The 22,747-nt window shown below is 42.0% G+C and overlaps 1 protein-coding gene across 1 annotated transcript in view; it reads left to right on the forward strand.

The window, feature by feature from the left end:
- LOC5506404 (unconventional myosin-If) overlaps positions 1-22,747 on the forward strand; it is a 26,842-nt gene continuing 4,095 nt past the window's right edge. Inside the window, exons 1-30 of the mRNA XM_048720205.1 lie at positions 1-269; positions 702-862; positions 4,020-4,089; positions 4,285-4,373; positions 5,435-5,525; positions 5,886-5,975; positions 6,374-6,451; positions 6,594-6,678; positions 7,490-7,599; positions 8,322-8,454; positions 8,986-9,049; positions 9,697-9,763; positions 10,503-10,568; positions 11,212-11,292; positions 12,050-12,136; positions 13,161-13,244; positions 13,891-13,977; positions 14,371-14,463; positions 15,043-15,128; positions 15,497-15,596; positions 16,365-16,471; positions 17,291-17,389; positions 18,422-18,566; positions 19,796-19,916; positions 20,029-20,115; positions 20,972-21,085; positions 21,324-21,379; positions 21,467-21,526; positions 21,763-21,833; positions 22,252-22,398. Of these exons, the coding sequence (XP_048576162.1) occupies positions 171-269; positions 702-862; positions 4,020-4,089; positions 4,285-4,373; positions 5,435-5,525; positions 5,886-5,975; positions 6,374-6,451; positions 6,594-6,678; positions 7,490-7,599; positions 8,322-8,454; positions 8,986-9,049; positions 9,697-9,763; positions 10,503-10,568; positions 11,212-11,292; positions 12,050-12,136; positions 13,161-13,244; positions 13,891-13,977; positions 14,371-14,463; positions 15,043-15,128; positions 15,497-15,596; positions 16,365-16,471; positions 17,291-17,389; positions 18,422-18,566; positions 19,796-19,916; positions 20,029-20,115; positions 20,972-21,085; positions 21,324-21,379; positions 21,467-21,526; positions 21,763-21,833; positions 22,252-22,398 (2,828 nt within the window). The 5' untranslated portion in view covers positions 1-170. The remainder of the gene's footprint in view (positions 270-701; positions 863-4,019; positions 4,090-4,284; positions 4,374-5,434; positions 5,526-5,885; positions 5,976-6,373; positions 6,452-6,593; positions 6,679-7,489; positions 7,600-8,321; positions 8,455-8,985; positions 9,050-9,696; positions 9,764-10,502; positions 10,569-11,211; positions 11,293-12,049; positions 12,137-13,160; positions 13,245-13,890; positions 13,978-14,370; positions 14,464-15,042; positions 15,129-15,496; positions 15,597-16,364; positions 16,472-17,290; positions 17,390-18,421; positions 18,567-19,795; positions 19,917-20,028; positions 20,116-20,971; positions 21,086-21,323; positions 21,380-21,466; positions 21,527-21,762; positions 21,834-22,251; positions 22,399-22,747) is intronic.

The raw sequence follows: 22,747 nt of genomic DNA on the forward strand, positions 1-22,747 counted from the left end.
CACTCACAAAAGCGTGCTTTTTCTTCATTCCTTGATCCCTATTGCTTGCTTCCAAAATTGGAAGAGACTAGTATGATAAGCTCAGATAACAATGTGATATTGAAAATAAGTAAATGAGAAAAAAGGGCGATATTTTGATAAGTAGTGAAGCACTTTGTTGATACCAAGAAATGACGGCGACAGTAAGCGACATGATTGAGATACCTGATGTTTCTGAGGCATCAATCGCGAATAACCTCAAGATTAGACTCAAACAAGAAGAGATTTATGTGAGTTGCTATTTTCCGTTGTTTACTCATTTAGACGCCGCACTTATAACAGATCTTGCATATTTGTCTTTAATTGCAAAGCAAAATTGAAAATCTTCTGGGATACAGAGCGCGCAGAATAACTAAAAGCTAAACGCAGTTTCGGTGCAAACATTATAGAACTGTAAGAATTCTTACAACGCATTTTATGTCCTGTCTTCTAATAGAATAATATCCTTAGATCAGTGCTTAATGAGCGATAAACTGACTTTACAATTGGAAAGTAAACAGAGACTAAAGTGACGACAAGGGCTTGAAAATCACACTATTACTTATATTAAAAAAGCAGAAAACAAACAAAAACCTTCTGTCTAATCGTACTCTCCCCACTTCTTTTGCTGGAACAAACATGCGTTTAAGGGCATAAAAACACATAGTTTTTTTTATCTTCAGACTAACATCGGGCGCGTTTTGATATCTGTGAACCCCTTCAAGAAGATTAACATATACGGGATGGATGCAGTAGAGCTGTATTCTGGAAAGAAGCACAGTCCCGGTACTACGCCTTCATCGGACGACATCAGGGTACCCTCCAGACGGGACCGCGCCTCAAGGTGAGAGGGGATGAGGCGTACCCACGCCTCAAGGAAAAAGGGGATGAGGTGTACCCACGCCTCAAGGTGAGAGGAGATGAGGTGTAGCCACGCCTCAAGGTGAGAGGGGATGAGGTGTAACCACGCCTCAAAGTCACTGGGGATGAGGTGTAGCCACGCCTCAGGTGAGAGGGGATGAGGTGTACCCACGCCTCAAGGTGGGAGGGGATGTAATGACCCATGCCTCAAGGTGAGAGGGTATGAGGTGTAGTCACGCCTCGAGGTGAGAGGAGATGAGGTGTAGCCACGCCTCAAGGTGAGAGGGGATGAGGTGTACCCATGCTTCATGGTGAGAGGGGATGATGTGCACCCATGCTTCATTATAAAAGGGGGTGAGGTGTAACCACGCCTCAAGGTGAGAGGAGATGAGGTGTAACCACGCCTCAAGGTGAGAGGGGATGAGGTGTACCCATGCTTCATGGTGAGAGGGGATGATGTGCACCCATGCTTCATTATGAAAGGGGGTGAGGTGTAACCACGCCTCAAGGTGAAAAGGGATGAGGTGTAACCACGCCTCAAGGTGGGAGGGGTTGAGGTGTAACTACGCCTCAAGGTGAGAGGGGATGAGGTGTAGCCACGCCTCAAAGTGAAAGGGGATGAGGTGTACCCACGCCTCAAGGTGAGAAGGGATGAGGTGTAACCACGCCTCAAGGTGGGAGGAGATGAGGTGTACCCACGCCTCGAGGTGAGAGGGGATGAGGTGTACCCACGCCTCAAGGTGGGAGGGGATGAGGTGTAACCACGCCTCAAAGTGGGAGGGGATGAGGTGTACCGATGCTTCATGGTGAAAGGGGATGAGGTGTACCCACGCCTCAAGGTGAGAAGGGATGAGGTGTAACCACGCCTCAAGGTGGGAGGAGATGAGGTGTACCCACGCCTCGAGGTGAGAGGGGATGAGGTGTACCCACGCCTCAAGGTGGGAGGGGATGAGGTGTAACCACGCCTCAAAGTGGGAGGGGATGAGGTGTACCGATGCTTCATGGTGAGAGGGGATGAGGTGTACCGACGCCTTGAGGTGAGAGGGGATGAGGTGCAACCACGCCTCAAGGTGAGAGGGGATGAGGTGTAGCCACGCCTCAAGTGAGAGGGGATGAGGTGTACCCACGCCTCAAGGTGGGAGGGGATGTGGTGTACCCATGCCTTAAGATGAGAGGAGATGAGGTGTACCGACGCCTTGAGGTGAGAGGGGATGAGGTGTACCCACGCCTCAAGGTGGGAGGGGATGAGGTGTACCCATGCCTCAAGATGAGAGGGGATGAGGTGTACCCACGCCTCAAGATGAGAGGAGATGAGGTGTAGCCACGCCTCAAGGTGAGAGGAGATGAGGTGTAACCACGCCTCAAGGTCAGAGGGGATGAGGTATACCCATGCTTCATGGTGAGAGGGGATAAGGAGTACCCATGCTTCATTGTGAAAGGGGATGAGGTCGAACCACGCCTCAAGGTCAGAGGGGATGAGGTGTACCCACGCCTCAAGGTGGGAGGGGATGTGGTGTACCCATGCCTTAAGATGAGAGGAGATGAGGTGTACCGACGCCTTGAGGTGAGAGGGGATGAGGTGTACACACGCCTCAAGGTGAGAGGGGAAGAGGTGTACACACGCTTCAAGGTGAGAGTGGATGAGGTGTAATCACGCCTCAAGGTGGGAGGGGATGAGGTGTAACCTTGCCTCAAGGTGAGAGGGGATGAGGTGTAATCACGCCTCAAGGTGGGAGGGGATGAGGTGTAACCTTGCCTCAAGGTGAGAGGGGATGAGGTGTACCCACGCCTCAAGGTCAGAGGGGATGAGGTCGAACCACGCCTCAAGGTCAGAGGGGATGAGGTGTACACACGCCTCAAGGTGAGAGGGGAAGAGGTGTACGCATGCGTCAAGGTGAGAGTGGATGAGGTGTAATCACGCCTCAAGGTGGGAGGGGATGAGGTGTAACCACGCCTCAAGGTGGGAGGGGATGAGGTGTACCCACGCCTCAAGGTCAGAGGCGATGAGGTGTAGCCACGCCTCAGGTGAGAGGGGATGAGGTGTACCCACGCCTCAAGGGTGGGAGGGGATGAGGTGTACCCATGCCTCAAGGTGAGAGGAGATGTGTAACCACGCCTCAAGGTGAAAGGGGATGAGTTGTAACCACGCCTCAAGGTGAGAGGGGATGAGGTCTACCCACGCCTCAAGGTGAGAGGGGATGTGTGACCACGCCTCAAGGTGTAAGCGGATGAGTTGTAACCACGCCTCAAGGTGGGAGGGGATGAGGTGTACCCATGATTCAAGGTGAGAGGGGATGAGGTGTAACCACGCCTCAAGGTGAGAGGGGATGAGGTGTACCCACGCCTCAAGGTGGGAGGGGATGAGGTGTAACCACACCTCAAGGGGAGAGGAAATTAGGTGTAGCCACGCCTCAAGATGAGAGGGGATGAGGTGTATCCATGCTCCATGGTGAGAGGGGCTGAGGTGTAACCACGCCTCAAGGTCAGCGGGGATGAGTTGTACCCATGCTTCAGGGTGGGAGGGATGAGGTGTAGTTACGCCTCAAGGTGAGAGGGGATGAGGTGTACCCACGCCTCGAGGTCAGAGTGGATGAGGTGTACCCACACCTCAAAGTGAGAGGGGATTAGGTGTAGCCACGCCTCAAGGTGGGAGGGGATGAGGTGTACCCATGCTTCAAGGTGAGAGGGGATGAGGTGTACCCACGCCTCAAGGTGGGAGGGGATGAGGTATACCCACGCCTCAAGGTGGGAGGGGATGAGGTGTACCCACGCCTCAAGGTGGGAGGGGATGAGGTATACCCACGCCTCAAGGTGGGAGGGGATGAGGTATAACCAAGCCTCAAGGTGAGAGGGGATGAGGTATGCCCATTCTTCAAGGTGAGAGGGGATGAGGTGTACCCACGCCTCAAGGTAAGAGGGAATGAGGTGTAGCCACGCCTTAAGGTTAGAGGGGATGAGGTGTACCCATGCTTCAAGGTGGGAGGGGATAAGGTGTACCCATGCTTCAAGGAGGGAGGGGATGAGGGATGTCCTAGCATCACTTTGAAAGATGTCGTATACCAGCATGTGAATCATTATGGTTCGATATAAATTCTTTACAATGTTTGTAGATAAAAAAAATGTAGTCATTTTTTGACCAGATGTTCCACCGCCCGTATCGCTGGACTTGGCGCCTTAGAAGAACAAGAAGGAAAATTTAGAAACTTTAAGGTACGTAAAAAATTGGCACATTTTATTGTATCCATTCTCTACCAGGTAAATATAAGAAAAATCTGTGAGTAGGTGGTAGAAATGATATATTCAGACCTATTGCTCTAGTTTGTGATAATAGGTCTCATCAAAACCCTGCCCTTACGCCTTCTATACGGCTCCTATACATTCACGTGTATTCACTTTTTTTGCCAGGGCGCGAAACCGCCTCACCTGTATGAGGTCGCTAATAACATGTTTGAGAATATGCTGATAGAAGGAGATAGCCAGTGCGTCATTATCAGGTGATAAAAATAACATATAGATGTAGCAGCTGCCCAAAAGCGGATTTTCAAAACACTTATTTTTGTTCTATGATGTTGATGTAAAACTTTACGACTACAAGATACGTCGTCGATGACGTGACCATGAAAAAAAGATTCCGTGGTGGATGGGTAGAGAGGGGGTTAATTTGGGTTGACAAAATAGGGCTTAGGAAGGGTGGGGTGGAGAAAAGGAGAGCTCGATTTCTCGAGCTCGATTTCTTTTTATCCAGGCATGACGGAAAAACCCTGAACATGCGCATTTCGAAGAGATGGAGAAAGAAGATACAATTGTTACAATGGCCATCAGTTCCTTGCAATCCGGACTGATTTTCCCTTTTCAAAACACAAAAAATGAGTGGCCGAAATGCACATACCCTGATTTTGTCTTTTTAAGAAAATCAGAGTTTTTTTTTCTTGATCATCTTTGCGCTATGTATGGGCTCAAGGACGAAAACCTCAAATTTCAATGATACATTACAAAAAGTCGCATCAATTTAAAAAAAGTGACATTTGATATTTTGTTTAAAATTACTAACTAAGTAATTTGTCTAATTTTCCGCCTTATTTGATGTGGAATGAGCTTATTGGAAACGTCAATTCATGTTTTTCCGTCATGTCTTTTATCCATACTTTAATGCTAGCAAGGTATGAATCAACACAAGGTTGAAAAGGGATGTTAAACGCCTCTGTGAAACATAGTGGTTGCGCTGACGTTTCGAGCGTTAGCCTTTCGTCGGAGCAAAAGAAACTGAATAGTTTGGGCGAATGGTATTTATAGTGTAGTGTGCGAACAATAGGCAGTAAGCCGGCGCCGGCGCCATATCTTTTCAACCTTATGTTGATAAATACCTTGTCTATACCACGCCTACGCAAACCATCTAGTTTTTCTACAGCTTGCGTTTAACATACCTTTTCAACCTTGTGTTGATTCATACCTTGTCTACACCACGCCTACGCAGACCATCTAGTTTTTCTACAGCTCGCCTGTAGTCTTTCTAGTTATACCATTTAATGCTAACAGTTCACTTTGTGTTTAATAGTGGAGAGAGCGGGGCGGGGAAGACAGTTTCTGCCAAACACGTCATGGGTTTCCTGTCTAAAGTCTGTGGGGAAGGTTCCACCGAGGTCGAGGTAATTATTCAGGAAAGCAAATATCTTATTCTGCTTAATTTTCGCGCATACTTAAATTCGCGATTTTAACGATTTCTAAAAATTCGCGGCCCGCGAAAAATAAAGACTGCGAATCTCGCGAAATGAAATGGATATAGAAAAATTGATTACAGGGATTTGAAGAATCTATTGTGTTCTCATTGCAATGGATCGAGGATAAAGAACACTTTTTCATCACTGTAAGACTGACATTCAATTTATCATCACCACCACCACCACCACCACCACCATCACCATCATCATCATCATCATCATTGTGTCATCAACAGCATAAAAACATATAATCACAATAAAATTATTCTATGACGGTTTCTTTCTCAGCGCGTCAAAGACATCATTATGCAGTCGAATCCTTTGTTGGAGGCCTTTGGGAATGCCAAGACGGTCATGAACAACAACTCCAGCAGATTTGTTAGTGGACACACGGCATTCACTCGTTTACATTTTATTCATTTTACATTTTTAAACTTTTAGGGGAATACATGGCTGATATTACGTCACCTTTTCTCTGATTGGCTAATCTCAAAGCGTGAATTCATTTATTAATTTGTGTACTACAACCTCCAGTTTACTCAGGGCACCAGGGCTTCCAAACTTCTCTCTTCCAGTGACATGTGCAATGCAATGCGGGTGCATGTCATAGATATCCTTTCCTTTTAGGACCACGTTCTCAAACGGGACAATGCATTTAATTTTTTTTATTTTATTTTATCTTTTTTTTACAATAAGGATGTTCATACTGTTAAAAAAAAACAATCATATATGGTGAAAAATGCCTTTAGTCGTTAATTTTTTAATTATTTTTCAAGGGTAAGTTTATGGAGATACAATACAGCCGAAGCGGTCAGCCCAACGGAGGGAAAATCTCAACTTTTCTTCTTGAAAAGGTATCCCATTTTTTCCCCATTTTTTTCAGTTTGAAACCTATGATAAGGTCAATATCGACAAAAGTGTGTTACTGTTTTTCTTTATTCACTTGTATCTTCGCATTGTGTGAATGTTTTCCTCTATTCACTTGTATCTTCGCAGTCTCGTGTAGTATCACAAGGACAAGGCGAGAGAAATTATCACATTTTCTACCAGCTACTTTCGGGCTGTACCCCTGATGAAATGAGTGAGTTTGACTCGAACACTTTAAAATACTTATCTTAAGAGTTTTGATTCAAGAATTATCCAATCAAGAATAGGCCATTCCAGCTATAAGCATGCTCGCGCCATCGACATGGAAACCTACCTCAACTACCGTCATGCAGCGCGCGCTTCGTTTGGTGCAAGCGCGCGCTGCATTTTGGTAGTTGAGGAAGGTTTCTATTATAAATAAAAGTAGACAGATTCCAACGTTCCGGACTTTACTTTCAGTCCTTCATCAGGGCGGCTACTAAAACCGTTACAAGGATAACGCGTAGGGCGGCTCCAGACAAGCCATCCAATCGGACCCATAGAGAAGTATTTTGTAGGTCTTTACTTATTTTCCGTATAATGGGCGCGCAAGCTTGTAGCTAGAATGGCCTATTCACGAGATACCATATTTAAAAGCATTTTAAAGCTGCATTGTCACCAGTTTACTTCCGGTCGGTTACGTAACAATCTCCGATGATTTTTAACGGAAAACGCGAAAAATATTTCAAAATATTGAAAGCAGTGTGTCTATTGGAAGTTTCTTTGAGGATGTGATTGATAATTTAAATATTAAATATTTCGGATTCTAATAGATTCTTTTGTCTTTTAACGGTTGAGGTTTCCGTCGGACCTCCGGAAGTAAACAGGTGAAAATGCGGCTTTAAGGTCTAGGACAAACACCGTTGTAAATTTTAAATGAACATAAAACAATCGAATTTGGTGATTTGCCCGCATTTACATTTGGAACGGTACATGAAAATAACGGCGTCTAAACTAGGCCTAAGAATTTCCATTTTCGCACCAAGGCGAGCTGGAACTTAATCTGGGTCCCGCGGAAAGCTACAAGTACCTGAATCAGACTGGAGTCTATACTATCGAGGGAACAGATGATGTCAGCGACTATGCCGCAACCATTGTAAGTAAAACAAAGATCACTAACGTGAATCAATGGCCTTTATATAGTTATTTCTCTTTTACCTGGAACTTAGGTCCCAGCGCGACAAGTAAAACTGCGAACAGCAGAAATATGCATGGAATATTTGTTCTAACCATTCACTGCCGATATTTTCAAACAGTAAACTAGGAACGTGTCCCAACAAGTACCAGCGATTGAGTTCTCGCTTGTGATTGGTAAAAAAAAAAACAATACACATTCCGCCGGTCACGCTGTAAATACAATGCATTTGTGTTTGTTGAAAAAAGCACATACAAAACGGGGGTTTCCACTCCTAGGAGATTGGCACTGAATCACCGCCACCCCCTCCCCTTCCGCAATCTAAACACCAAACTGATACCATCCACAGGCCCTTACCCAGGATTTTTCTTGGGGAGGGGGGATGCGGAATCCGAAAAAGTGGACCTCTCTGATAAAAATCTGACCACCCCCGAAAGAACAGAGAGGGACGTTTTATGCCTTTGTAATATCTCCACGGGACGTTCATTGTCGGATTTGGCTACATACCAGAGTGATGTTTATAGTTTAATCTACAAAAGAGCGCGCCTATTGAGAACCGAAAGTGGACCTTCGGCCGTTGTGGGGGGAAGGATGAGGGGGGGGGGGGGGGGGGGGGTGGAGAGGGGTGCGTTCGCACCCCCTGGGTACGAGCCTAAGCCATACAATATTTCTTGTCAACTTAGAATGCGATGGAGGTTATAGGCATCGCAAGTTCGACTCGCAATACCGTACTGAAGCTCGTGGCTACTGTTTTACACTTGGGAAATATTCAGTTTACCGAGGAGGACAACCAAGCGGTGCCAGTGGATGTCTCAAGTGAGTTCCACTAAACACCTCAACGGTGTACTCCTGCTTAGTTTGTATGGTGCTAGCTAGCTACATGGAAGGTGTGGGGGTATGTGCGTACTTGAAAATCGCCCTAGCTACGCCCCTGGCTGACAGACCAAAAAATGGCAAGTTTTCCCAAAATAAGGTCTGGTTAACTTCGGTAAGCTTGAAATTTTGCATAGAGGTTCCTTATGTCATTTTAACCAACATATAAAAAAGTGTTTTTCTCTAATGGATTCGTCTTCGGGATATGAGGCTTGAAGTGCAATTTTCAAATGTTCAAAGTATAAATTCTCCTCGTTGGTAGCGAGAAGTCGGGCTCTGATCAAAAATTAAGCCAACTTTGCTCGCTAATATCTAAATTTCATATCTTCTAAGTTTCTTTAAAATTTGGAATTAAACTTTTGGTCAGAGGAACTCCTTGTATGCGGAATCTTGAGCTTATATATTAATAATTGGAAAATTTCATGCCATTTTTTTGCTCCTGTCCCCCTAGCTATGATGCTTGTTTCTCCATAGTGCTTGATGCTCCTTCAAGGTTACTCAGTGTCGATAAAGATATCCTACTGGATAAATTAACAAGGTATTTAAATTGTTTGTAGAATGCTCGTGTTACATTATTACTTCAATAAACTGTCCTTTACATTATATATAAAATTAAATTGTCGGGTCTATTTTATTATTTTAGAAGAATTGTAACAGGTGCGGTTATTATTTCGATAAAAGTTCTATTACGCACTCCCTATCCCCTAAACCCAACTTTTTCTACAGGATTTTTTATGAATACCAGATTATTCTTGGTCAGGGGAAGTCAAGATTTGGGACGACGGCGCCTTTTCGGGAGAGAGGGGGCGGGTGATTTAGAAGACTAAATGGGGGCTCGATCGAACCTAGACTATCCTCGACCACAGGGAGCCAAGAATAATGACTTACCGTATCAAATGCGAGGACCCTATTAGGGACTTTAAGATTTACGACGGTGGAGAGATGAGGACGGCGCAAACGCTACTACATTTTTCTTTAAGCGCGCGGAGCAATACAACGTGTGTGACGTGGTGAATCTTAAATCCCATAGGGGCTGGGGACGGGATAATGGCGGCGCAATGCACGATTAACGATTGAAATGGAGGATTTGAGATATGAAACAGTATTTTCGTGTTCAAATTCCAATATCTCCGCGCGCGTCTATTAACTGTTCATTTTTAATTGCTCTCTTTCCGTGTGATATAGCTACAGTATGGAGACGCGCTGGGGCGGGAAGGTGGAAGTCACAAAGAAAACTCTCAACAAAGACCAGGTATGGAGAATAAGTTGAAAAGCTTTCAAACATCTAGGGCTGAGATTTGTGGTGTGGCTGCATGGGGTGCAGGCATGGCCCTCTCTGATGGACGTTTAAAGAGATGGTTTGCTACCACGCCGCGTGGTATGGTTTCATGACGTAAATAGTTGTGTCATATGAAGTAACCGTTGTCGTTTTAGGGGTCTGGTACCGAGGAATTTTAGTTTCTTTTCAGAGGCTTACTCCATTGACTAAAGATGGTCACTGTTTTTTCTCTTCTAAATACAATTCGCAAACTTTGCGAAGCACCTGCGGTACGGCAGCCCTAAAAATAACAAGAATCGTGCAGGTTTTCCAAATAAGGAATATATTAGTTTCCTTATATGGAAGTGCCCGCGTCTGGGAAAAACGACAATTTTTGGCTCAATTTTCTTGATATGTCGTTTACGTACATTCGAAGTGTACTATCTTCACCTGCTATACTTGGGGGGTCGTTACGAAATAGAGAGAACAGGATTTGCCCTAGCACAGAGCCTTGGGGTATGCCCTATTTCACAGTTCTCCATGAGGATTTGAACCTGTTAATAATGATGGTCTATTTCTCCGGTAACCCCGGGTACGTTTCTGTCCATTATTACAAATAAATGCGGATGATGATGATTATTCAAATAAAGACAACTTTGCTACCATTATTTTCATTTTCAATAGTTCAAAGCTGGGGAATTTTGCCAAGTAACTTTTCCCTCTATCTTTGCAGGCAGTTATTGCACGTGACGCCCTAGCCAAGGCGATATTTTTCCAACTATTTGAGTATTTAGTGGAGGTAAGTAGCCAAAGTGTCTTCTCCTCTTTAATCTCGCTTCATGCAACCCTTTAACGAAGTCTTCTCACTTGTCTCTGTTAACTAACGTAATTTTAATGACATTTTGAGAACAATTGTCTGATGTTATTATTTTTTTGAATTGGGAATTGTATCCTCAAACAGTTCCTGCCTCTAATTTAACTTGCTGGCGGTAGCTTACTCGAAAGATATAGTTTTCTTTATAAAAACTTTCTTTATTGAATAAAGATCAAAATCATTGCCTGGCCCTAATAAGTCATATAGTTTAGGAAGCCCCCGTGATGCGGCCACCTTCGAAATGACTGTGAATACACAGGTATTCCAAATTACGTAATTTGTATTAAAAGGGGATTGCTACTGTGCAGAGGTCGCACTATAAGCGAGGGTGCTAAACCCAGTCCCTTTGATGCTGTAGCAGGCTTCAAAATATGGGAGGGAGGAGGCGATACGGAGCACAGTCACGCCCTTACTGTGCCCCTCTTGCTCTTGCTGCAGCCCTTATAATTACATTTTAGTATCGGGGAGACATGCGCCCCCAGTGCCTCCCCCCCCCCCCTCTTGCCAGGGCCCTGTGATAAACTAGCTATGTGCTGTGGAGACTGACGCGCTGATTTCTAACATAAAGGCGGTGAACTCCACGATGGCGACTCGTGATCAGGACTTCTACATTGGTGTGCTGGACATATATGGCTTCGAATCATTCAAGGTGAGCTACGGCTTAGGCAACGTACTCAGGAACTATACAAAGGTCTTCAATATGGCGATTTGTAATAGAGAAACGAACTCTAGATAATTTAAGAGGATGGAGAATGCGGGTGCCTTAATCTCCCCCAGAGTAGCTACCGTGCTTGAAAACTTCTAACCAGAAATCAATGTCCTAGTCATGTCTTTTCCGTTTATAACATCAGAACTAAGCAGTTCTCGAAATATAGGGGAGGCGATACGGTACAGAAGCATTGGAAAAATATTGGGGCACAGCCACGCCCACTGGTCATTTCAAATTTTTAATACTGGGCGGGAATGTGCCCCCAGTGCCCCACCCCCTGCTACGGCCCTGAACAAAGGTGTATTCTATTGATTGATAATGCGTAATTGGAGTCGTTCATAGAATAGTGTTTGATACAGGTATAGAGCTCGTGAGTGGGCAGCCCCGAAACAGGCTGGTAGCGATGAGACTGTAGTTAGCCGGAGTATTCCCTGGTGTTACGGAGAGCTTTATTTTTGGTGCTCAAGGCCTTTGTACTCTATCTCATTGTCTCGTTCTAAGGTCTTTGTTTTTGGCTTTTGTTCCATTGTGTTTTTGGTGCTGGTGCTCCATAACACCAATAAACTACCGCAGTTAGCGGGTTTCTTTTTTTTGTATCACACACATATACATTATACACACGATATACCATTTATAGATATACATGTTCTTTAGATGACTGCAAAGTGTTAAATGTCTAATTATTTTATCCTGCAAGGTCAATGGTTTCGAGCAGTTTTCAATCAACTACGTGAACGAGAAGCTGCAAAATCTCTTCATTGACTTTACACTCAAAATGGAGCAGGTAGGTGTTCATCATTAGCTTAAAGAACGTCGATCAACCCCTCCTTTGTTATTGTTTATAATTATTGCATCTCTATAACTCTATAAAAAACGGTTTATTTGCGAGGAAACTTCAAAATAAAATCCTACAAATGAAGTTTAATACGTTGTTTGATTAAAAATATCTGGTTACTCGCTTGTAGCCCGAGTATCAGGCTATTTTATTTTTTAAAAGTCGGAGAGGAAAAATAAAACTATCGCTTCCGGTATATACTTCATAGGGAACGATAAAAGGGCCTGACACCCGGGCTAACTCGCTTGAATTAGCCGATGGAAATGGATGCTTTGTGTGACTCGGAATTGAGCTGGAGCATAAAATGGCTGCGTGATTGGCCTTCTTTGAATTAGAAGATATGTAAAGGGAAGAAAAAAGCAATAGGTGAATAATAGAGGCGAAAAGCACTGAATACCATATATGTAAAACAATTATCTCTTTACCCTAAACAACGTGTAACCGCCAACAGTCTCCCTGCCAACACGCCCGTATAAATAGAATATCAATTGTCTATATTGAGATCGTCGAGTTTTGGCATGGCAATAAGAAGGGATAACAATACTACATTATTTTATAGGAAGAATATGCCGAGAGTCGGAGAGGAAAAATAAAACTATCGCTTCCGGTATATACTTCATAGGGAACGATAAAAGGGCCTGACACCCGGGCTAACTCGCTTGAATTAGCCGATGGAAATGGATGCTTTGTGTGACTCGGAATTGAGCTGGAGCATAAAATGGCTGCGTGATTGGCCTTCTTTGAATTAGAAGATATGTAAAGGGAAGAAAAAAGCAATAGGTGAATAATAGAGGCGAAAAGCACTGAATACCATATATGTAAAACAATTATCTCTTTACCCTAAACAACGTGTAACCGCCAACAGTCTCCCTGCCAACACGCCCGTATAAATAGAATATCAATTGTCTATATTGAGATCGTCGAGTTTTGGCATGGCAATAAGAAGGGATAACAATACTACATTATTTTATAGGAAGAATATGCCGAGGAAGGAATCTCTTGGTCGGATATTGACTACTTCAACAATGACGTTGTTCTACAACTTATCGAGAGCAGAGTAAGCTATTTTAACTTCTGAGACAAGGAATTGGGTGTGCCCCCCCTCTGCTTATTTTCCGATATTAATAAAAAGAAATATAAGAAAATCAATCTAAAAAATCGATATAAAAATAATAATTCGGGCCCCTTTTTCTTGAAACTCTTGCATCGTCCCTCCCCCTTTCTGGAACTTCTGGATCAGCCCTGTGCTCCAAGAATGACAGTGTGTCACTGTAGCCCTTGAGGCGCGCCGGTAGGCGTCCTAATTCTTTCTTAGAGAAGTCACAAATATCGCGCCAGTGCATATATATTTGATACCCAGTTGGATTGTTAAATAGGCCATTCCAGCTATAAGCATGCGCGCGCGCTCTCATGGAAACTACCGTCATGCAGCGCGCGTTTCGTTTGGTGAAAGCTTTAAAAGGCGCGCGCTGCATAAGGGTAGATGAGGTAGGTTTCTATACTAATGCGCGCGCAAGCTTATAGCTATTTTACTTATCTTCCAAAAAAGCATCATTAGTACTGTTGATATGGTGACGTATCTATAATCTTCCAAATTTTGAAAGATAAAAAATAAAACAATCTTTATTCAGTGTCTTTTTGAATAAAGCACACAGTTGTTCAAATATAAGTCCACTTGACTAAAAGTAAAACGTTTGCTCTAGCGCCCTCCAGGAATCATGGGAGTTCTGGATGATGTGTGTAGCACCTTGCACGCCGTGTCCGAGGGCTCAGCTAATACCCTGATGGACGTGAGTAGCTACAACAACAACAACAACAAAAACAACATCAACCACCACTAAAACAACAACAACATAAACAACAACAACAACAAAGATAACATAGAAAAGACCGACAACAATCACCACTTAAACAGTAACAATGTAAACAAAAACAAAAACAACATAAACAACGAAAAAAAATACAGCGAGAGTAACAACAACAACACAAACAGCGACAACAAAAACGGCAACAACCACAATAACCGCAATATCAAGAGCGAAGAAACCAGGGATGGATTAAAAAGTAAAGATCAATAAGAACAGTTCCAAGAACTATAAACATCACAAGCAAACAAACAATAATGATAACACTCAACCGACCCTCGATGTTTTTAGATTCTTAGTACATTGTTTTTTTCTTAGAAACTTCGCGGAGTGATAGGGTCAAATTCATCATTCGCCAAATACTTCCAAGCACAGGCAAGACACTTTGCCATCACACACTACGCAGGCAAGGTAAAAAAAAAAAAGAATAGATCTGGCCAAAAACATCAAAATCTGATGTACAAGAGGTCTGGCTTCCTTTGACCTTTTCTGGTCAATTACATATTGATAAGCAGCCCCCTCCCTTTTCCACGTGGAGGTCTCTCAAGAAAGGTAGAAGAGGGTGGTCGTACTTTCTTTTAGGCTACAAAATTTCGACCAACTGCTATTCATTAGGGGGTTTAAGGACTTTTCTGATTCTCTCTCTTGAGTATTAAATTCGACCAACTGTTATTTCTTACGGGATTTCTATCGGTTTTTAATATCTCATAGGGTTGAAAATTCCGTCGACCACACCCAATTTGTTATTTCTTAGGGGTAAGAATTGCTGTTGACCACACTCAAAGTGCTACCCCTTAGGGTTAAAATTGATTTTGCCGACGATCACCCAGTCTGTTTTTATAGGTTTTAATCGGAGTCCCCCCCCCACCCCCTCACTCCGGGCCTTCTCCCTTTTACTGACAACTTAATTAATGTTACATCTATGCATTATCCATAAACGGTCTGGTCCTTTTCCGTCTTTGAAGTTGCCTATATCTGTGTTGTTGTCAGGTCTCATACGAATCGGAAGGATTCTGCGAGAAAAACAAGGATACACTCTCCAATGATTTAGTCTGTCTGATGCAATCCAGTACAGAGTAAGTATAATTGAGTGGACATTAAAAGATAACACAATTTCAACTTTCGACGTGATTTTTATTTTCAACCAATCAGAATGCAGCATTATTGATGAATCAATTGTGTGATTTGACGAATAGTCGCCGAGTAGTCACCGAATAGTCACCGTGGTGGTCCACTTTCAATTTAATTTTAGCACAGGAAAATGGTGCAAAAGATATGCCGATTTGTTCAAAATGTTATTGAAAGCATGACATTTGGCATGAGGTTTGGCGTCCTATTCACAGAGGGGGGCCAATGCACCAAACCCTGTCTGGGACGAGTGTTCCCAGAGTTTTTTTTTTTTTTTTTTTTTTTTGCTGCTTGACCAGCCTTGTACAATTGCCAGGCCCTTCGTGCGAGACATGTTCCCTGATTCGCTCTACGGCGCGAGTGGTGGTGTCGGTGGCAGAAAAGCCAAGTCCAACACAGGGAGCTCCAAGATCAGAGTAAGAGTTAATCTATTAAAGCGAAGCACCATATACCTAGGAAAAGTGGTAAAAAAGAAAAATGTCAGCAGATATTGTGAATCAATCGACTTGAGTTTTTGTGACGCGATGTCCGTTCTTCTATCAAGTCTGTCTATCCTTTGTCCGCCGTACCCAAAAGATATCCTAAGACACAAAAACTTGGTAGACGTCATACAGGTTTAATAGGGACCAGGGACGGCAGAAGACATTGGGATTCAATAGCAGCATGTGAAAATACGTTTTGTCTGATACATATCAGCTGATTTTCGTAAAACCACGACGTGAAAACTTCAACTTTCACGGTCAATTGAGGACGCGGACGTTTTCAGTGTAAACTCGTCTTACCACGTTCGCTACTGCAGAAATTATGTCCTTAGTTTATTTTTATTTGTCTCTGACTATAATGTTTTGCTTATTCCATTGCATTTAAATTATTATTGATCGCCAAGCGCAAACACATCTTTTTCGATCTCGTTTTCCTAGCCGTTGTCGTCGTCCTTGCTTCAGGTCCCAAATATGGTAAAAGGTGTCACGTGATGTCTTATTTTATAGATGTCGTCACTAGATATTCATAATCTCATCATAAAACATTGTATGGGGCTATGAAGGGAGGGGTAATGGGGATGCGATTATGTTCATTTGGTGTATGACGATAAACGATAAACATCGTGATGAAGATGCTAAACAACTAAAAGAAGAAAAGCTGAACATCTGAAAATTTGAGCTTGGTTTCCTTTTCTATTGCAGACACAAGCGCATGCATTGGTTAGTAAAATCAGGATGTGCACACCGCATTATGTGCGCTGTGTGAAGCCCACGGAATCCAAGATACCACTGGACTGGGATGACAAGAAGTAAGTGCATCTTTCCAGCTCATTATCGTGGTCATTATCTTATTCTTTATCGCACTCGTTGTCACGTAATTATAGGATTTTCACGTTAATTCTCACAGAGCGAATATCGGTAGATTTACATTGTCCTTATATAAATAAAGTCTACAAAATTTACCTTCTGAAATTTGTTTGTTCCCCTATTGGGTTTGGAACTGTACAAGAGCTTTTCGACTAAAAAATAAATGTAAATAATGTACTGAAGCAAATTAAACCCTGTTCTAAGTGGCATGGCACGACAGAGCACAAAAATGGCATGAAATTTTCCAATAATTAATATATAAGCTCAAGATTCCGCATACAAAGAGTTCCTCAGACCAAAAGCTTAATTCCAAATTTTAAAGAAACTTAGAAGATATGAAATTTAGATATTAGCGAGCAAAGTTGGCTTAATTTCTGATCAGAGCCCGACTTCTCGCTACAAACAAGGAGATCTTATACTTTGAACATTTGAAAATTGCACGTCAAGCCTCATATCCCAAAGAAGAATCCATTAGAGAAAAACACTTTTTGATATGTTGGTTAACATGACATAAGGAACTTCTATGCAAAAATTCAAGCTTACCGAAGTTAACCAGAGCTTATTTTGGCAAAACTTGCCATTTTTTTTGCTCTGTCGCATGGCACCCCCTCCCTCCTTCATTTCCTAAAATTTTGCCACCACTCCCAGCACAGACAATTCCCTCTATTGTGGCGGGAAAAATTATACATACTGTAGATTAAAAAAAAGCTTATTTATATGTATAAAAAGTAATGATATCATAATTCTTTCTGCCTCGATAGAGTGTTGCACCAAGTGAGATACCTGGGACTCGCAGAGAACATCAAGGTTCGACGCGCAGGGTTCGCCTTTCGAAGAGAATTCCCGCGGATTGTTGAGAGGTAACAATGGCTTTAAGCCCCGTGCAAACTGCGCTTGACTGACTATAGGACAAAGGAAATGTAAAAATGGGAAATGGACTTTCTGACATTTCTTTTGTCTTGTGGTCAGTCGAGCAAGAATTCGCCAGCATTGCTGGCGGGTGCTGGCGCAGTTCGCACGGGGCTTTTGGTAGCTATACAAAACGATTAGAGGCAGAACCCGGGACACGCTTTTCAGGTTATAAAACAATAAGCCCTTGTAGCATGGATATGCTGAATTACACAAGGGCGTATACACCTATTTTAATAAAGGTTGGCAGTGCAAATGGCGATTGGCAAATGGCAGTTCTACGACCGAAAGTAACCATGCGTCTCGAAAAATATGGATAAACTACTATCCATTAAAGGTTACCAATGCTTGTCTCTGACATTGCTGATCTTTATTTAAAACCTTTAATTTTACGAATGATTAGTACCCATAAACCATTTGCCATTCGCCATTTGCACTGACAACCTTTTATGAAATAGGTAATACACCTATTTCAAATATGGTTGCACTCGGAGAATCCATGTGTCGTAACCCGCAGTGCTTCATGGGTATCGAATAAATCAAAGATTAAGCGTCAATGAATACAAAGACAGGTTAAGAAAGCTTTAGTACTCTTATTTATGTACGTTCGTAACGTACGTATGTAACGTTCACACGTCGTTCAGAGACCAGAACTCAGCTTACCCATGAACCCATGAACCACTGCGGGTACGATGCACTGATTCCCGGGTGCAACCCAACAACCCAACCGGATCACAGGATCAAGTATTTTCTGTATTTACACGCGGTTAGTATAATACTTTGAGTATTTTCACGTCAATTAAATTTAAATTTTCACTGTTTAAAATGTTTTTTGAATTGCAGTGAGATTTGAGCCAACGAAAAAGCTTCAAAGCTTATGATTGGCATTAAAAGCTGTATTGCAATTTTATTCATTGGACTTTTAAGCGTGAGTTCGAAAATATTAAAAAAATATCGCCTCAGTAGTGTCTTGTTATATCCAGGTATAGTTTACTCGATCCAATAACCGTGCGCAAACACCAGAGCGACCCTGTAGCGGCATGTAAAGCGATTCTGCTGGCAGGAAAGCTGGACATGACTAAATACCAGGTCGGCAAAACCAAGCTCTTCCTCAAGGAACCACAGATGGTAAGGGAAGAGCAGAATATTCACTCATTATATGGCGCAACTTGTCTGTTTGGCTCCTGGCTGCAAAAAGCCTAAAATAACTCGTGGTTATAATCTATAATTATAATCATATGTACATCATTCACTTACATCATTCTTAGTTCTATATCTCACTCCATGTTATAATCTTTGTTTTAGAAATACCCCATTCACCAAGGTTGTTTAACGTTTAGACGTGTTTAAAATTTGGACAGTTCACACCGCGCGCTCCCCCAACTAAACATGTATTAAAAGTGTTTAAACTAAAATACCTAGCGAGGTAGTTTAAACCGTATGTAACCAAGATGGCAGCCTAAAATGAGTGCACGAAGAGCACGTGCCGTGGGAGCACGATGAGACTCTCCTTTTATTGAGCAAGTGGGGGGAGGAAAACATTCACCAACGGCTGAAGGAATGCACTAAAAAAACAAATTGGAAGGAGGTAGCTGACTCTTCTCGTACGGAAGCTGCTGTAAATAAGCGACCAAAACAACAAAAAATGCAAAAGAAGCTCTCCGCTGCCTCCTCATATAAGCATTTCCTCTCCTAATAGCCCTTTGTCTCGCGGTCGAAGCTCTTTTTTGGGCACTATTTCCCATTGCAACCAAAAAGGCAACATCGCCCCAGCGGAAGCCATTTTGTAGTAAGTGTTGTTTTGCGCATTTTTACCTGCAAGGCAGGGAAACGTCTTTTTTTAATCACGAAATAGAGGCTGCACGTCACGCAAGCCAAAACTAGTTTAGTTTTAGTGTGAACGCCATCGTAGTAAAACAAGGTTAGTTTAAACTCAGTTTAAGTTAAACCGTGTTAAGTTAAAACTGGTTTACTTGGTGTGAATGGGGTCATAGACTATCTTTTTGTTTTACAACTTTTTCATTTAAATCACTTTTCATTTTCCTCACTTCTAGTTTTACTTCACACCTCTTTTTAAAATCACCCTTCACTTTACACCATGTCTTGTTGAAGATCTCTACTCCTTTCACATCATTCTTCGTTTTATTTTCGTTTGCATTACACCTCTGTCGTTAAAATCACCCTTAATTTTACACCATGTCTTTTACATATCACTTCGTTTCACAGCACTTCTCGTTTAACATAACATTACATTTTACACCATGTTTTTACATATCTTTTCGTTTCACAGCACTTCTCGTTTTACATCATTTCAATTTTACATCACTCCTTATTTTGCACTGCTCTTTGTCCTGTAGATTAATCAGCTAGAAGAGGCTCGAAATGCGATAATCACAAAATACGCGCTGACTATCCAGACCGTATACCGCGGCTACCGGGCACGGAAAATCTACAAAAGGCTAAAAAAAGAGCGGAGAGGTACTGCTTCGTTACACATGATTCACTTGCGGTCTACGATATGGATTCTCGTAGAGTGCAACCTTTTATTTAAATCAGTGTTTATGTGTAATTTTGCTTTTATTTCTTGCAGCGCGACTGATAATTCAACGAAGCTATCGACGTTTGAAAAGAAGAAGAGAGCGCCGAAAGCAGAAAATTATGCATAGCAAGCTAAATGGTAATGATTCAATGATTCATGGAAACCTTTATCAACTTAATGTGCGCGCAAGCTTATAACTGGAATAGCCTATTGCTTTAATAATTTAGACAGCACAATTAAGCCGTAGCGACTTGCCCGCGACACCCCTACAAATCGAGTCGTAGAGTGTAAATTAGCCTACGACTACTCTACAATGCTCGACTACGGAAGCGTTTGAATGTCTTGCAAATCATCCTCATCGAGTTTCTCAAACTTTATTTTCTCAATGAATTACATTTTGTGCTCTTTGATTCATAAAGATAGCGTGATCGAATCTATGTGGTTTTGGTTTGAGAAACCAAGAAGGCGGTTTCAGAGTTTTGTAGGCAGATTTTGCAAAATACGAGACCCAATAATTATCAGTCTATAACCTTCTATAGAATATTATGAATTATCATTATAATAATTAAAAACCATTGGTTGTTATTTCTGACCAGCAAACCGTGGAACAAAAACGGTACTATGATATTACCCCAAAACGCGCGATATTCAGTAAATGTTGGAAAATTCGCAGTTCTTGGGGTCCAAGGGTTAAATCCACGAAACATCAGCGGGTATTTTGTAGTTATTTTGTATATATATATTTGTGAACTAGTAGTATTTTGGGGTATCAAAAAAACCTCGGGGTCCAAGACTTGACCGCGAATTTTCAGTGTTCGCGAATTTTTCAACATTTACTGCAGTTAGATTCTCCTAACAGGTGTTATTCGGATCACTACAACATTTAAAAGTGTATTGTCCTTTTAAGCTTGCCTTCCCCCATTACGGCTATGTCTATGCTTCGAGTTTTTAAGTGCAAACAATATCAAAGGAGTGATCCATTCCGCCTTTTTAGGTTGCACCGCACTGAAGGACACGCCCAAGTACCTCCCCTCATTGGAAAACTTGACCTTTGACAATGGCGATCGACTACACGTGTTTGAAAATAGAACACTAAACAATACCTTAGGTAAGATAAATTTCTAGAGAGAGGTTTAACTGTCTTTGTGGTATAAATAAGATTCCCATCTTTTCTACTCTTGTTAACATGATCAATGCCGATTTGCAGTTTGCAGGGAGAGAGGGAGGGGGTGGAAATGGCTCAGTGGATCTCCTGCCAGAAAAATACGTGCATTTTTTAAAAAAGGATGCAAATTGATGATAACTGCTTTAACTACTACAACCTATGCCTTTTTTTGTTCCCTTAGGAAATACTCTTGTAGGCTTTGCTGTGAAAGTGAAAAAATATTCTAAACAGTTCGAGGTAAGTTTTTGTTTAATCCTCAATAAAGTTTTGTCGTTATGAAATATGGCTAAACATTACATTTGTTGATTTTCCATCTCTACCAAGGAGCAAGACAGATTTCTAATTCTATCAACGAAGTACCTTTACCTAGTTGCCAAGGAAAAGGTAATCTACCGTAAAGGATCTAATAAACGCCCCTTATCTAAAGAACGCCTCCTATCTAATGAACCAGTTGGTATTGTTGTTTTCAATACAAGTTTGAATACAAAAATACACTACAATAGCGTTTATTCAAAGAGGGTTAAATTATAACTTTTTAAAGTTTTTTTAACCATAATTTCATCAAAGTGCGAGTCATTGTATATTAGTGAAGACCGAGAATTGATGGATTACTTTTATAGAGTAAGGATGTGCCTCCGTACAAGGTGAAAAGAAGATTAGCGATGAAGGAAATCAAAGCAGTTTCCGTAAGGTAAGGTGTTAATAAACAGCCAAAGCGCTAGTGATCGCAAAAAATAACACCGAGCTTGAAAGCTCGCCAAGCTCTAAAAAAGACTACTTGCCACCCCTCTAGTTAATTAAGTTGCTACCTCCTTCCCCCTCTAAACCCCCCTTTATTGTCGTCTCACATCAATCCGTCTTTTCCTGTCTTCATCATGGTTAGCCTGGGATTTTTCTTCAAAGTAGTTTAAATTATATGTTAAAACGTTGCCCTTTATTCTAGAATGTTATGTTCCGTATTTCATCTCACTTCATCGACCATGGTTGTGAACATAAACTGCTGGATGCAATTGAATAATAAACAAACTAAATTTGCGCTTTTTGAGTTCCAGCCATTATATGTGTCACAAATGAAGTTCATATTTAAATGTTTCTTTGTCTTCTTGCAGTCCCTATGATGACCACTTCATATTGCTTCACGCAGACAATTACGATAATATGCTTGAAACGACCTACCTGTATGAGCTTCTGACCCGTCTGGTTGTGCTCTTCCATATGGAGACTGGAAAACAACTCAATATAGCTGTTACTAATCAGTAAGTAAAGACACCTCGCTGCTCATTCCAAAGTATCTTAGCCTTATTATCCACCTATTCTCGATGTTTTCTATCTAAACCTTGTGCTTGCTGACAAGTTAAAGTCTTAAAAAATTGGAGGCTAATTTTGGAAAATTGCTGGTCTCGAAGAAATTACGAACCCTCAAGAAAATTTCAGATTTTAGAAGTTTAATTGTGAAAACAATATTTCCAATCCGTAAAACGCAACACGTAAAAGGTTATAAATGTTTGTGTGGTTTTTTTTTCAACAAATTTCTTTGCAATGACTAGCTTTAAAAGTAATACAAATAAAGTATGAGTAGAAAGACTACGTCCGAGCTAAAGTCCT

This window comes from Nematostella vectensis, chromosome 12, assembly GCF_932526225.1.
Source record: "Nematostella vectensis chromosome 12, jaNemVect1.1, whole genome shotgun sequence".
Lineage (NCBI taxonomy): Eukaryota > Metazoa > Cnidaria > Anthozoa > Actiniaria > Edwardsiidae > Nematostella > Nematostella vectensis.